The sequence below is a fragment of the Mytilus trossulus genome, chromosome 11, assembly GCF_036588685.1.
Source record: "Mytilus trossulus isolate FHL-02 chromosome 11, PNRI_Mtr1.1.1.hap1, whole genome shotgun sequence".
In the NCBI taxonomy this organism is placed as follows: Eukaryota; Metazoa; Mollusca; class Bivalvia; order Mytilida; family Mytilidae; genus Mytilus; species Mytilus trossulus.
Genome location: NC_086383.1, coordinates 55,064,210 through 55,081,150, shown reverse-complemented (window position 1 = coordinate 55,081,150; position 16,941 = coordinate 55,064,210). Strand labels below are relative to the sequence as shown.

At 34.2% G+C, this 16,941-nt stretch overlaps 1 protein-coding gene across 1 annotated transcript; it reads right to left on the bottom strand.

Moving 5' to 3' along the window:
* Positions 1-11,653: 11,653 nt before the first annotated feature.
* LOC134691318 (uncharacterized) lies at positions 11,654-15,368 on the bottom strand. Its single transcript, XM_063551770.1, has 3 exons — positions 15,132-15,368; positions 14,409-14,472; positions 11,654-13,034 (listed from the first exon to the last, which is right to left on the bottom strand). Exons 2-3 carry the CDS (start codon positions 14,430-14,432, stop codon positions 11,793-11,795), a joined length of 1,266 nt encoding a protein of 421 aa, XP_063407840.1. The 5' UTR covers positions 14,433-14,472; positions 15,132-15,368; the 3' UTR covers positions 11,654-11,792.
* Positions 15,369-16,941: the final 1,573 nt, after the last annotated feature.

The window sequence follows — 16,941 nt, the reverse complement described above, 5'->3', positions numbered from 1 at the left end:
TTTGATATTTGGTTTTACCATAAAAGAATTAAATCAAACAAAATTACTATGAGTTACTATATACTGTTTCTTGGTCCAGATTTTTTGTTGTTGATTATGGTAAATATAAAAGAAAATACTCTCTACGCCTAGTGCAGCATGATACGATCACATTTATCAAGGGAACAAACAGTAGGGCAAGTGTTGACACAAAGCTCATGCCTGATTTGTAACGCCTGGTCTCGGCACAAAAAAGTTTGCCAATGGGATATGATATTCCTATGTTGATCGCATTCGTTTGAATGGTTTTGTTTCTACTTTCTTGTACTCAAGGATCTAGTTTAATGACAAACTTTTTGTGCCAATACTTTAGGATATGAAACAAAAGACTTTTAAGAGGCTGTATCGCTCACATCAACCGTGGCTACATAAGCCAGCCCAATTTAGACCCCGATATAATAGGTATGTTCCCCGTTATTGCCCATCAAGGATGGATATAGCACTGCTTGAAAAGTGTTCATACAAAAACAAATGTTATCAAGTTTGGTCTCAGTAGTTTTGTTTAAGATCTTTGATCCCCCTGGCCCTCAGCTCAGGGTCCAATGTTAAACTATGTTGTTAGTAATTCCTGCAATCTTGGGTTATAGTCTTGAACCTACCAGACATAGTTTGCCTGTGCATTTTAAAAGATCATTGTGACCAAGTTTCATTGTAATTTGCACGGTACTTTTAGAAAATATCTTTCAATAAATTTCGCCATATGGTATAATCTCAACTACGTTCGTCACTGGCAATCAAGTTGGATTGTACCCTGTCCTGCCGAACACAATTTTGCTAGAAGGCCATCCAATGATAAGTTTTGCTTCAATTTGCTTAGTAGTTTCTAAGTAGAAGATCTTTCTATGCATTTCCAAATAAGATGCACTTACACTACGTTTTCCGCGGGCGGCCATCTACGATTGGAGACATACCTGACAGATATATTTATTGTAAGGATTTACTAGTAGTTTGTTTGCAATTAGTTCTATAAATTCTGTGTAAAAATGTGCTCCGTAGAGCGTAGCAAGTAACGACCGTATAAAGGGTACATTCGGGTAAGTGTTGACACAAAGTAAATGTAGACATATTAAATTGCTAGACTCCATCTAATTCAATCGCCCCGAAAGGGCCAATCACATCTCTAGACCCGATTTGGGCCTCTTGTTTGTTGGAAACGATAAACAAAAAACTTAAAAAATTAAGTAAAACACAATGTATGAAATCTACAAAATAAAAATATAAATCTATAAAGTATACACATGTCGAACAACATTTTTCGTTTCATCAAGTTGAAGCATTTTCAGTCTAGATCCTTTTTGGTACTCTTCTCAGTTTTCAAAACCGCCAACAAATTACATAATCCATTAAAATACCTTCATATGATTTCTGTTCCAAACATCTTCATCAAAATCGGACAAAAAAAAAATTGATTTCCAATTAGTTCTTGGTTCACCCCTTTTGGCCTTGTGTTTCTCAAAAACGGTAATTTCAACATCAAATATTTAAAACTATCTCCTACAGGGTCCAATGTGAAATCGTTGTTCCCCTCGGAGGCCTTGGATCAAACCAAAACCGGCCGGAAACAATTTGCAAAGGGAACTAGGTTTTGTTCCAATTGGTTGTTTTGAGCAACTGTTAAACTATGTTCCCGCTATGCCAGATCGTTTAAAAAGAATCAATACAAGAACCAATGTAAACAAGTTTGGTTCCTATAATTGTTAATGTTTATGTCATTTTGGTCTTTTGTGGATAGTTGTCTCATTGGCAATCATACCACATCTTCTTTTTTATAAGTAAGTTCAGAGAAGATATTTGAATGCATTTCATACAAGTGTGGCAGTTAGGATTATTATGTCATCATTATTTCCCTTGTTTAAAACTATAAATTTCATATTTCTTTATTTGATAATTTAGATGAAGCTTATTCGCTATATATTTGTTAAATAGCATAGCTTTTGCTATTTGAATTCATTGGTAAAGGATATCTATTTATATTGTAAAGTTTAATATTTGCACCTCGGTAACCGGATTTTAGGGACAAAAATGTCGGTTATTGATTGGGGATGTACGGCGACAGGGCGGGCGGCAATCAAATGTTGTCCGTGCATTAACTCATGAACCGTTCAACCAAAGCTTTTAAAATACTGATAACTAAATGGGGGTCAAGTTCAATAATGGCGAATTTGACTTTTACCGTTCAGGAGTTATGGTTCTTAAATGATGGAAAAATGGAGTTTCCAGTCGTGTCCGTGCATTAACTCATGAACAGTTCAACCAAAGCTTTTAAAATTTTAATATGTTGTTACTGACAACTAAATGAAGGTCAAGTTCAATAATGGCGATTTTGACTTTTACTGTTCAGGAGTTATGGTTCTTGAAAGATACAATATTGAAGTTTCCAGTCGTGTCCATGCATTTACACATGAACTGTTCTACCAAATCTTCCCAAATTTTAATATGTTATTATTGATGACAAAATGAAGGTCAAGTTCAATAATGACGATTTTGACTTTTACCGTTTAGGAGTTATGGTTCTTGAAAGAATGTGAAATGGCATTTCCATTCAAGTGGTTGCATTTACTCATGAACCATTCCATCTAAGCTTTTCAAATTTTAATATGTTGATACTGATGACAAAGTGAAGGTCAAATTTGATACTGACAATTTTCACTTTGTCCTCTGAAACGTCAAATATTACTTTTAAATCATATATTTTCTTGTTTTCCAAAAACAAATGCGTTAAATTTCCATCTTAGAAACTGCCAACTTTAAGTTTGAGAGTTTTACTCGAGGATGGTATTAAATTTATGTCTTCATCAGTCCAATGATCCTTGATTTTATGTGCATCGAAAATTTCAATAAAAAGAGTCAATAAATAACAAAATGATTTTGGTTTTGGGATTTAAAGGTGACTACTAACACCGTAAATTGAGGTGTATACCCAATTAAAAGTGCTAAAATACAAAAATGTGACCACAAAACTTTTTATGAACAGAAAGAAATTTAAATCTATATACTAGTCTATCATTTAAAACAATTTGCAGCCGTGTTTTATTCCGGAACTGTTATATTATAAAAAAGAAGATGTGGTATGATTGCCAATGAGGCAACTATAAATATCCACAAAAATGACCCAAACATTAACAACTATAGGTCATCGTACGGCCTTCAACAATGAGCAAAGCCCATACCGCATAGTCAGCTAAAAAAGGCCACGATAAGACCGGTAAAACAATTCAAACGAGAAAACTAACGGCCTTATTTACTTAAAAAAATAAATGAATATTAAACTTTTAACTAAGCGTCTCTTTTGAGATCAGTTGCAGTACTGTAATGCCAATTATATAAAGAGGCACAGCCTGGACACTGTGTTATGTCTGGACGACCTGATCACTATAAGGCATCAGCCACATTTTGTAGCTGGGTCCTAATAAACCAATACATAACTGAACATTCAAAATGCGTTTACAAAGAAAGATACAAGAATAACAGATACTAATAACATCTGTTTCATTGTTAATTTTGACTCAATCAGTGCCCAGATGAAGTATAAAGTCAAGTATATTCAACTTTTTAAAATGAATACTTGAATGTTTTGATAACCCAAGTCAAAGTGGACAGCAGTTTATTAGCATTCACAGTTCTAACTAATGACAGCAGTTCATTAGCATTCACAGTTGACAAATTCAAGGCAATGGCTAGTTTGCATAATAGGCATTTCATAGCAGTTTATTTAGCCTTCACAATTATTAGCAGGTTTTTGTGACGAAAATTTTAAATGAGATACATGTACCCCAAAAAACTGATGTCAGCACTGAATATTCATGAGAACTGGTATACTAACAGCTATCAATAATGCATATTCATACAAAGTGCTAAGTTGATTTTCTAAGCTGTACATCAGAGAAACAGATTTCATGATCAACACTAATAACTCGTGTATTACAATATTTCTCCATTCTCCACAGTAAAATTTAAAAAAAACTAAGAAAGCCTAGTACTTAAAATATCTCCAGTGGAGAAATATTGCAACACACTTGTTGCAGTGGTGAAACTATATTAATTCTCTTTCTCTTTTGGATTTAAACCAAAAAAAATTAATACACGTAATAATAATGTTATGTAATATGTAAAACATTGTATTATGTTTCCAAAATTATGTTTCCAATTTTGGAAACAAACTTCAGTAACATACATCAACTTCATTAAAAGAGGGACGAAAGATACCAGAAGGACAGTCAAACTCATAAAATGGATTGTTTGGTCAATATTAACCATAACCAATCGGCTATTTGCAGCCTATGTTTACCTAATACTCCCTCCCCGTTTTTCAAGTCTTGAATAATGAATATGATGTATTTTTGTTTTTTAACAAAATCATATTAAAATAGTCGTATCTTCATTTTCAAATAACATCTTGCACTGCAAGTATATGATATTAGTTTATTACATTCCTGTCAACATCAACTATTCTATTTGAATAAACCACTATCCCCCCTTTTTGGGCTGTCTGTGTGATTTCTGTTTTCCCCTACAAATTTATGTCAGAATATACACATGCATTAACTGTAACTTCAACTTACTGTACTGTGGGTTTGTGAATGCATTCCATTTAGCCTAAATTATAATTTGTAATTGACAAAAATAGTTTTTCACTAGCAAGAATTTACACACAGTTTGGAGCCAAAAATGCACATTTGATCATTCAAATGAAGGTTTACTTTCAAGCTGAAAACACAAGTCAGGTCCAAGCATTTTTATAACAAAGATTAAAATCCAATCAGCTATCTAACTGATATGGAACTGCTGTCATAACTGTTGTCCAATTGACAACACTCTAAAAGGTACCATGACTGCTAAGAAATGGTCAAATTAGGCAGTTTTTTCAAACTGGTATTATATGGAATGCTAAGAACAGCTAAATTAATGCCAAAAATATGAAGAACTGGTAAATAACAGCTATTAGCTAACGATGCGGCAGTTCAGTTTGACTTGGTAAATTCATAGTTTGGGTGGAATTAATAAAGTGATGACTTCACCAAATATTGATCACATTGTTCTCAGCAACTACCCATCTTTGAATCCTGATGGACAATTCATTATGTATTAATGCCATACCCTGGGTGCAATCAGAGAGCAATTAAACATTCACTTCCTCTTTATCGTGGACTTCATTTTATATGGCCTCAAACAGTTTTTGTGGTTGCATATTGGTATGGCATGAATTGTGAGATCTGTTCCTTCCTATGCCAATTAGAACCAAACTCTATCACAACTATTTACGGATGGCGCCCTTTAAAAATTGTGTCTGGTAGGTTCAATCTATAAGATTACTGCCAGCATGGAACATAGTTAAACATTGGACCATAAGGAAAGTCTATGAAACTACTTGCCAAATTGTAACCAAACATGGTCAAAATGGGTATCCAGAAGGTTCGGGTCCGATCCAAGATGGTTAACAACATGCCACAGATCTTAATTGAACATTTGAACTTAAAAGGGAAACACAAGCTAAGATAGCTGAAAGTATTTGGCCAATAAGGATCAAAATTGATCATGGTGGTCCTTGGAATGTAACCTTTTTATGCAGTTAAGCTGCTTTATGCAAGCACCCTGGATTTGTGTTCTACCCAATAAATGCTGAAATACTTGCCATTGTTCTTATCTAGCTGGTAACTATGCTATTTATAACTTAAAGGATAGTTTTTTCATACTTTTCGTTCTGAATTACAAAAGATATGACCAGAAAAAACTTAAATGATCGATTTTCCCAAAAGTTTTGAAGTTGCACATAGGAAGTAGAGCACATTAGGATTCCTTATGTTGTTTATTATCCCCCGAATCGAAACAGTCGAGATCCCCACCTTTAAATTAAACCATATATATTCATGATTGAGAACTAATCAAATGAAATATAGGGAGAGTCCTTAGGGTCACCCTACAAACTCCTGTTTGATAACTTAGAAACAGAAATTTATATCCAAAATTTTCCACTTTATTTCATCTGGATTATAAGTCTGCTAGTCACTGATGTTTCAAATAATGCTTCCTCAACCATATATATCAATGTATTGGACAACATAACAAATCAAATGAAATATACTAGGATCATCCCACCCCTCCTGTTTGAAAACTTGATAACGATTGAGATCCCCACCCCAAACCATATATATGCATGTATGGGACAAGATACAAAAACATTAAATGAAATATAAGGGCAGTCCCTAGGGTCACCCCATCCCCTCTTGTGTGTGTTTTGAGAACTTGTAAAAGATTGAAAAACCAACTCCTAAACTAAATCATATTCATTCCTGTTTGTCATTTCAAAAAGATTGAATGACATACAATGTCAATCTCATAGGCGTCACATATGCATGTCTTTCTTTGTTGTGATGTTATGCTATTGTTTCTGAAAAAGGGAGAAGGTTTGGATCCATTAAAACGTTTATTCCCGCTGCAAATGTTTGCACCTGTCCTAAGTCAGGAATCTGATGTACAGTAGTTGCCGTTTGTTTATGTAATTTATACGTGTTTCTCGTTTCTCGTTTTTTTTATAGGTTAGACCGTTGGTTTTCCCGTTTGAATGGTTTAACACTAGTAATTTTGGGGCCCTTTATAGCTTGTTGTTTGGTGTGAGCCAAGGATCCGTGTTGAAGGCCGTACATTGACCTATACTGATTTACTTTTTTGAAATTGTTATTTGGATGGAGCGTTGTCTCATTAGCAGTCACACCATATCGTCCTATATCTATGTCACTTTGATAGACCTAACCAACGTGTACTAGATCTTGCCCAATTTTCGGTGACCATAGGAATGAATAATTATTGAAGTTTTGTTTGGAAGACTTCATAACAGCATTATGTAACAATATTTTTTTTGATAATTGTAAAATTTTATTGATGGAAAATAATTAGTAGGTTTAAAGAATTTCCCTTAATTATAATTTGAATTATTACTGGTCCTATAAAAATTTGCATTTTCATATGGCTCATTATTAAGAAAACATATCTTTCAAGCCCAAGAATGTTTGACCAACTGTTTTTATAATTACCTGCCATTTTATTCCAAACTCAGACATCATAAACTTGGGGTGAAGGTGGGGGACATTAACATTTACTATGGAGAGGTTAGTCAGACCTCACCTTTGATCCTTGTAGTAGTAAACATTTGTCTAATTTGTGTCTCATAACTTTTGTACTGTTGAACACACACTCAGTTTTCTTTCAAGGGAAGCAAGTCCATTCCTACTTTTACAAGCTCTTACTGAAGGCAACTTGAACTACTAACAGTCAACTTATACCAACGTTAACTATCAACTAGAAGAACTACAATCATTGCAAACTTGTACCACTGCAGACTCATTACCATGAAAAAAATATACTTGATATATGCGATGCTTTTAAAACTTTGACAACATATTAATTATTTGCCTTAATGATTAATTCATTAAATGAACATAAATGTACAATATATGACTGTCTAATGTTTGTTCATTTTAAAAAAATCTTTAAAAAAATTGAAGCAACATTGCCACAGTTTTTATAATTATGTTTGGCTTGGTTTTTGGTTAACTGCCTACAGCGCTTACAGTGCTTTGATTAAATTATGTCAGCAGTTTATGGTACCATCCAAGATTACCGCAAGAGGGAAACATTAAAACATTCGACACTATAGGAAACATTCAAAGATATTTTCCAAGATGACCAACAGCTGTTAACAGAGTTTAACATTTAAACCTATGGTAAAACTTTCACAATTGTTTCCCTCTGGAACTAAATGGTCAATTAGAACCATACTTGGTCTCAACGACTCTTAAATGGTACCATTTGAAAATTGTGTTCGACAGGTCAAGGTCCGTTCCAGTACATATCATATATCATGGAACTTAGTTTAACAATGGACCTTTAATAAGGAAAAATACTTCAAAGATCTTTTTTGAAACTTAGTCACAATGGTCCTTGGATCACTTGCTTTAAAATGTTAGTCCAGTAAGTTCGTTTCTAAACAAAAATTGTTGACAACATACATGTAACATATCAAAACATAACAGGACCTTAACATTGAAGAATCTTTTCCTCTGAAATTACTTGGCCAATGGGGTTATTGAGTGCAAACAATACATTTTCTTTTAAGATAGGGTTGTTGTATATCAAATGAAAGGTCATGATATGAACATATGAAATATCAAATTCCCAACCTCCAAAAATAAGTTGAATAGGGTTATTAAGTGCAAAAATCAAACTTTCTAGAACATGGAGTTGTCGCATATCAAATGAAAGCTCATATACTCTATGTTACATATATCATACTTCCGATCTAAAAAAAATTAGGCGGATGAGACCATTAAGTGTTATAAGCGAAAAGTTTTAGAAGGTATGCTTGTCGTATATCAAACGAAAGGTCGTACAAAGTACATTACGAAAACATCACTTTAACAGGAAAGACCTTTCAATTGTTTTACAAACAATTGAGATACTAGTTCTAGTTTGTAAACTGATGTAATAGAAATGACTGATGCCAAATGTGATGCGCTAAAATATATCTAAGTGAATGAAAACCAAAAACTGAAAACAATATATAATTTAATTAACAAAGTACAACTTTTATTATCACATGCCAAAGGTAATCAGAAATGGAGCATTCAATATCTTCAAACTCGTACTTAGAAAGCATGTAGCAAATGCACTAATGTACTATGGAGGCATGTAGCAAATGCACTAATGTACTATGGAGGCATGTAGCAAATGCACTAATGTACTATGGAGGCATGTAGCAAATGCACTAACCTAAATTCTGTTTTGAGAGCTTGGCTTTCCTTGGTTGGACTGAATATCAATCCTTAGAGAATTCAAGATAATAATCTAAAACAAGAGGCTGGCTGTCACAACGACAGCAAACCGGATTTATTATCATTTATTTTTGTCCTGCTAATATCAGAAGAACCATAACTGATGGACGGTGAAAGTGAAAATTGTCAGTATCAAATTTGACCTTCACTTTGTCATCAGTATCAACATATTAAAATTTGAAAAGCTTAGATGGAATGGTTCATGAGTAAATGCAACCACTTGAATGGAAATGCCATTTCACATTCTTTCAAGAACCATAACTCCTAAACGGTAAAAGTCAAAATCGTCATTATTGAACTTGACTTTCATTTTGTCATCAATAATAACATATTAAAATTTGGGAAGATTTGGTAGAACAGTTCATGTGTAAATGCATGGACACGACTGGAAACTTCAATATTGTATCTTTCAAGAACCATAACTCCTGAACAGTAAAAGTCAAAATCGCCATTATTGAACTTGACCTTCATTTAGTTGTCAGTAACAACATATTAAAATTTTAAAAGCTTTGGTTGAACTGTTCATGAGTTAATGCACGGACACGACTGGAAACTCCATTTTTCCATCATTAAAGAACCATAACTCCTGAACGGTAAAAGTCAAATTTGCCATTATTGAACTTGACCCCCATTTAGTTATCAGTATTTTAAAAGCTTTGGTTGAACGGTTCATGAGTTAATGCACGGACAACATTTGATTGCCGCCCGCCCTGTCGCCGTACATCCCCAATCAATAACCGACATTTTTGTCCCTAAAATCCGGTTAACGAGTTCTTTAAAATATATAACTTTCTCAAAGGTTTTGCGACGGTGCAAATATTAAACTTTACAATATAAATAGATATCCTTTACCAATGAATTCAAATAGCAAAAGCTATGCTATTTAACAAATATATAGCGAATAAGCTTCATCTAAATTATCAAATAAAGAAATATGAAATTTATAGTTTTAAACAAGGGAAATAATGATGACATAATAATCCTAACTGCCACACTTGTATGAAATGCATTCAAATATCTTCTCTGAACTTACTTATAAAAAAGAAGATGTGGTATGATTGCCAATGAGACAACTATCCACAAAAGACCAAAATGACACAAACATTAACAATTATAGGAACCAAACTTGTTTACATTGGTTCTTGTATTGATTCTTTTTAAACGATCTGGCATAGCGGGAACATAGTTAAACAGTTGCTCAAAACAACCAATTGGAACAAAACCTAGTTCCCTTTGCAAATTGTTTCCGGCCGGTTTTGGTTTGATCCAAGGCCTCCGAGGGGAACAACGATTTCACATTGGACCCTGTAGGAGATAGTTTTAAATATTTGATGTTGAAATTACCGTTTTTGAGAAACACAAGGCCAAAAGGGGTGAACCAAGAACAAATTGGAAATCAATTTTTTTTTTGTCCGATTTTGATGAAGATGTTTGGAACAGAAATCATATGAAGGTATTTTAATGGATTATGTAATTTGTTGGCGGTTTTGAAAACTGAGAAGAGTACCAAAAAGGATCTAGACTGAAAATGCTTCAACTTGATGAAACGAAAAACGTTGTTCGACATGTGTATACTTCATAGATTTATATTTTTATTTTGTAGATTTCATACATTGTGTTTTACTTAATTTTTTAAGTTTTTTGTTTATCGTTTCCAACAAACAAGAGGCCCAAATCGGGTCTAGAGATGTGATTGGCCCTTTCGGGGCGATTGAATTTGATGGAGTCTAGCAATTTAATATGTCTACATTTACTTTGTGTCAACACTTACCCGAATGTACCCTTTATACGGTCGTTACTTGCTACGCTCTACGGAGCACATTTTTACACAGAATTTATAGAACTAATTGCAAACAAACTACTAGTAAATCCTTACAATAAATATATCTGTCAGGTATGTCTTCAATCGTAGATGGCCGCCCGCGGAAAACGTAGTGTAAGTGCATCTTATTTGGAAATGCACAGAAAGATCTTCTACTTAGAAACTACTAAGCAAATTGAAGCAAAACTTATCATTGGATGGCCTTCTAGCAAAATTGTGTTCGGCAGGACAGGGTACAATCCAACTTGATTGCCAGTGACGAACGTAGTTGAGATTATACCATATGGCGAAATTTATTGAAAGATATTTTCTAAAAGTACCGTGCAAATTACAATGAAACTTGGTCACAATGATCTTTTAAAATGCACAGGCAAACTATGTCTGGTAGGTTCAAGACTATAACCCAAGATTGCAGGAATTACTAACAACATAGTTTAACATTGGACCCTGAGCTGAGGGCCAGGGGGATCAAAGATCTTAAACAAAACTACTGAGACCAAACTTGATAACATTTGTTTTTGTATGAACACTTTTCAAGCAGTGCTATATCCATCCTTGATGGGCAATAACGGGGAACATACCTATTATATCGGGGTCTAAATTGGGCTGGCTTATGTAGCCACGATTGATGTGAGCGATACAGCCTCTTAAAAGTCTTTTGTTTCATATCCTAAAGTATTGGCACAAAACGTTTGTCATTAAACTAGATCCTTGAGTACAAGAAAGTAGAAACAAAACCATTCAAACGAATGCGATCAACATAGGAATATCATATCCCATTGGCAAACTTTTTTGTGCCGAGACCAGGCGTTACAAATCAGGCATGAGCTTTGTGTCAACACTTGCCCTACTGTTTGTTCCCTTGATAAATGTGATCGTATCATGCTGCACTAGGCGTAGAGAGTATTTTCTTTTATATTTACCATAATCAACAACAAAAAATCTGGACCAAGAAACAGTATATAGTAACTCATAGTAATTTTGTTTGATTTAATTCTTGTATGGTAAAACCAAATATCAAACCTACTTATATTATATATATAATTAATTTCTAAAAATATGTTTGAAAAATCATTATTGTATAAAAAATGTATAGCAAATGTTCAATTCGGTAAGGCAGCAATCAATGTCCGAAACAATAGCTCTGCGTCATCGTATGATGTGATGATGGGAAACTGATCTCGTCTGTTTCCAGTAAGCAACTCGACAATGTTAATAAATTCATTGCTACAGCCATGCTCTGGAAAGTTCTCTGTATATTCCTCTATGAGATTGTCAATTGTTTGTAAGTTACATGGTAAAGGAAATGAACAGTCTCTTCCACCAAAGATCTCTGGCTGATAGTATAACATATTTGGAATACCACTTGGTGTTACAACTTCAGCACGTTGTCTTCTTATTCTATGTGAGTTCCAGTTCTCAGCAAACATGTCCAATTGATGTTGGATAACGGAGAGGAAACAAAATCGAACACATTCTTTATGTACTGGACACGATACATTAAGAAGTCCAGTGTCTTGGAAATCCTGGAAACGGTTTCTCCAAAACTGGGTGAAACTCGTTTTTAGTGTACCCCAAAGCCTTTCTATTCTTTGATTTGCAACAGATCTGCCGACGAGAAAAGAATTTTGTCCCGACATTTCATCGTTTTGATTATGTCGCAACGATCTTTGTAAATCCCTCATTATGACGTTTTCTGTTCCTGCATCCGATCGAACAACCCTTGGAAGCATCTTTCTTTGTTTGATCCAATTAAGATACCAGTAACCGACATATCTGGGGTTATTGTTGGAGGGACTTGCTATCAACCATAAAAGTTTACGAGAGTATCCATCGATTGCCCCATGTATAGCTATGCCGTAGGGTTTTAATTTATCGTAACCATCGACATGAATCAGATAGTTTGGTCCTCTATTGTAGTACACTCTCCTTCGAAGAACTCGACGCGATCTGTTGAGTACACCCTGTTGGTCTATTGTTCTTAAGCAAAGCCTTGCTCTTGATTGTGTGACGCAAAGTCCAAAGCCTATGTTCAGAGTCCTCCACATATACCTGTATCCAACATTAGACAGGCCATTACGGTGTAAAGCCAGGATTGTCCTTACAACTGTAGGTAATGGCGACTGGTTGTTACGCCGTCTGATATTTAATCTTCTCTTAAGTCTTTTTAACATGGAACAACTCATGAATGTTCCGTGAACAAACAAAAGAAATCCACATATTTGAAGGGACGTGTAGCATAATTGATGATAGTATTGGACTAGTTCAGGCACAGAAGCATCATCGCCTGGGTAAGGTATTCCTGTAACGTCATGATCAGCAACACAAAGGAGACAACAGAGTAACTGAAACATAAAGATAGAAATTACACGTATGATGTAATGATAAAATGAAAAATCCGATTGGCTTGATATCTAAATAGGGTGTTCACTGTGACGTCAGTCATCAGCTTACTATAAAACTACTAGGAAATGCGCTGCGCCTTCACATTTAATGGAATACGAAATGGAAAAATACACAGTAAGTTTTGACAATCCAAAATAAATCTTCATGGCGATATTTATAACATATTTCATTTTTAAATTTACCCGTTATAGGTATCAGGTATAAAAGCATATGATATTTTTACATTTGAACATGTTTTCATTTTCAAACAAGAGGACATATCTTCTTCCAGCATATTGCAATCGAATAAACATTTTAAAAGTCATCTGATGCCTAAACGAATTTATTTTGTTTGGTTGATTTTTGTACCATATCTTAAAGAAACAACGAATAGTGTACCTAATGAATAAAATTTGTTATGAAAAAAATATGTTTCAATTTTTGCTAAATTTGTTGTAACATCATGCCTCCTTAAACATGATATCTAGTTCTTTATCAATCATTGACTAATTTATAAAATTTGGTCGCATATTGTCAAAGTCAATCAACCATAAAAACAAGGCCAAGATCAAATTACAGGTATCAAAATGACATCCCCTGGTAGTGGGGAACCTCCTTGTCTAATATCATCAACCTAAGTCAAAGCTAAAATTACACTTCAGACTATCATCCCCTTGTATTTGGAGACGTTAAAGCCAAATATTATCAACCTTAGACTTCTGTTTCTTGAGATATGGACTTAAGCAGTAAACTCGGTTGCAAAATTGACTATTAAATTTCTTCAGGGTCATTCAAGCATTTAAAATAGGTCAAAGATAAATGGCGCATGACTGACTGGCAAGAACAATATGTAGGAAATCTGCATCCTAAATATGAGAACCTTACTCGTTATGCTTCACGAGATAAAGACATGAGCAGCAAACTTGGTTGCAATGTTAACGCCATATATTCACCGTCGCCTGTAAAACCGTACCTACATGTCTCGCTTTTACTTCGCATGCTAGACAAAATATGAAGAAAAATTTATATCATGGTTCACTATATTTTTCGCTAGAGCCGTGTAAATGTGTGCTCATTTTTCCTATTTTGGTAATCCTTTATTTTTTGTAATTTTTGGCCGTTTAAGGTGCAGTTTTTACAAAATAAATCATAATACAGTATTAAACCTTTTTCATACTTTCCACGAAGATGGAGCTGATTAGTCTAAATGAAGAAAAACATTATAAAAACCATACAAGAAAGTTTTGACAAATTTTGTTTGTTTTTAAGCCAAAGTGTGTTGATTTGATGTTCGATGTCAGCAACATATTTCTTTGTTTTACTTTCAACATTACCTTTAAAATATTGCTTGCTTCCATTGTCTTTGACCATTTATTAGACGGGCAGGTGACCAAGCAGCTGAAATAGAATAAAATGAATAGCAAAATCTTCTAATCGGTCAATATCAAAATAAAGTGAACACATATTTCGTTTCGCATCATGCTTTTCTACCTGGCATTAGTGGCGAAAGCAGGGAGTCCGGGGTTGGAACCCTCTTTTACATTTATTTGGAAGATCAATGCAATTGAATGGGGACATATAGTTGGAACTCCCCTTTATCGTGGGCTAGGATCCCCATACCCAACCCTTATAAATGACAAGATCCACCCTGCTAGTTGTGAATCAAATTATTTGTTTAGATTACTATTTTTTTTTTGCTTAGCTGTTATGAATTAAATGAGTCATGGAGATTGATCTACAAAGGACTCTGAAAGGCGAAAGAGAGGGACCATTCAGTTTTTTTCCATTTTTCATTGACAGTCGTACAGAGCGGGTAGTGTACTTGTGATGGGATGGTGGGGAGAGGGGTGAAACCCTTTAAGTAGAATATATCTTTAATAATAGCAGACGTCTTACTCTAGATCTTATCACAGGTCACGTTAAACTGTAACTTTTCAATGCCCTTTCATTCAAACAATAACGTTTTTTCTCCCTATGATCTTTTTCATTTTGTGTTCAGTATTGCTTCATATTAAAATATAACGCTAAGTCTCCAAAGAAAACAAATATAAACTTACTTATGACTCGTTTCCACTGCTCCCGCTGATGTTGTTGCTGTCGATCTCCATCTTTAATGTGTCAGCACAGGAAGTAAAATACGGACCGTGGGAATCTGACCGTGAGAACGAATAAAGTTAACATCAAATAAGCAAGTTGACTTAATTAATAAACAAGTCGACTTCTTATTTTATGTCATTTACATTTATATTAACAAGTCGACATCGTAATCAAAAACTTTTTCTTTATCATTCCGACAAGTTGACTTCAACATGATGATTTAATATCAAATAAACAAGTTGTCGACTTAATCAATTAATAAGTTGAATTCAACGTGTCGACTTCTTATTACTATGCCATTATATTTATATTAGCAAGTCGACATTGTAAAACAATTTTTCTACATCATTCCGACAACTGGACTTCAACTTGATGATAAGATTCCAGCTTATAACACACAACTTAACTAATAATTCCGACTTATTAGCAACAAAATAACTTTACAAGGGGTGTACCATATGCGCTTCCATACAATTCCCATGCTCAGTGGACCGTGAAACTTTAATTTAGCATTATAATAAGAAAGGTTATATCATAGGGAACATGTGTCCTGAGTGCCAAGTTGATTGGACTTAACTTCACCTAAAAACTTCCGAGACAAAAAACGTTAACCTTAAACGAGACAGACGGGTGAATGAACGAACGGATGCACAGAACGCAAAACATAATACCACTAAGCGGGGCATAACAATATTTGTCTAATAAAGTGAGAAGTGTTTTTACCTTTAAGTTCACTTGTACCTTAGTTTCTATCAAGAAATGTCCTTCACGTAAATTTTACATAGACCGGAGTAATATTGCCCTACAAGTCTATCACAGTAGGGGATAAAACACAGTTATACGTCCACCTGGTTCTATGAAGATTAATTAAGACATAATCGGTTAGGATATCAGAGAATCAACATACCCCTAGCTAAGGTCGTCACATTGACACAAAGTTAAGTAAATATTAGCCAAACATTAAACGATATGCCTGATAATTCACGGGTAAGGTAGAATTATATTCCTTTAGAAATAGAAGATATGGTCTGCGATTACCTATGAGACAAATGTCCAGCCGAAGGTCAAAAGATGCGGATGTAAACACATTTATTGAGTGACCGTACGGCCTTCAACACTGATTATCGGACCTCATACCGTATAGTCAGCTTTTTTCTATAAATTGGTTCGTGTGACATATGATATATTTGCTACTGAACGTTCAGCATAACAAAACCATATATCAAATTGTCATAGCAAAATAACATATAAAGGGAGACTCATTTTATGAGATCTGTTTCTTCGTGTCTTTTTGCGCAAATATTTTAAACTGGTATGCTGTTAAAGATATTAAAATGCATTTCAAATATTATCTTTGCTAAAAAAGATATTTTATACAGTATAATTGCTGTCTCGTCATAATCATCCTATATTTACATCAATAAGTTTTATTCGACACAAGTTATTTCTTACGAAAACACTCAGCTTTTACCTCTGAGCATTGCATAAAATATTCTGTTTCGTCTTTTAAGTAAAACTATATGCAAGTCTGTTGAAAAGGGGATTTTAAACTAGTGTACCTCCATCTTGTTTTAGTTAAATAGCTGTTCTCTAAAACAATGTGTGTAGGTTCTGAAACGGCGAATATATATATATAAAACACACACACACACCTACACACACACACACACAAAAAACCCAAGAAAACAGAATACAGAATACAGAATATTTGCAAAGTGATATTAGTTTGAACATCTGATATCTTTCATTTCCCGAAAAATAAGTAATCAA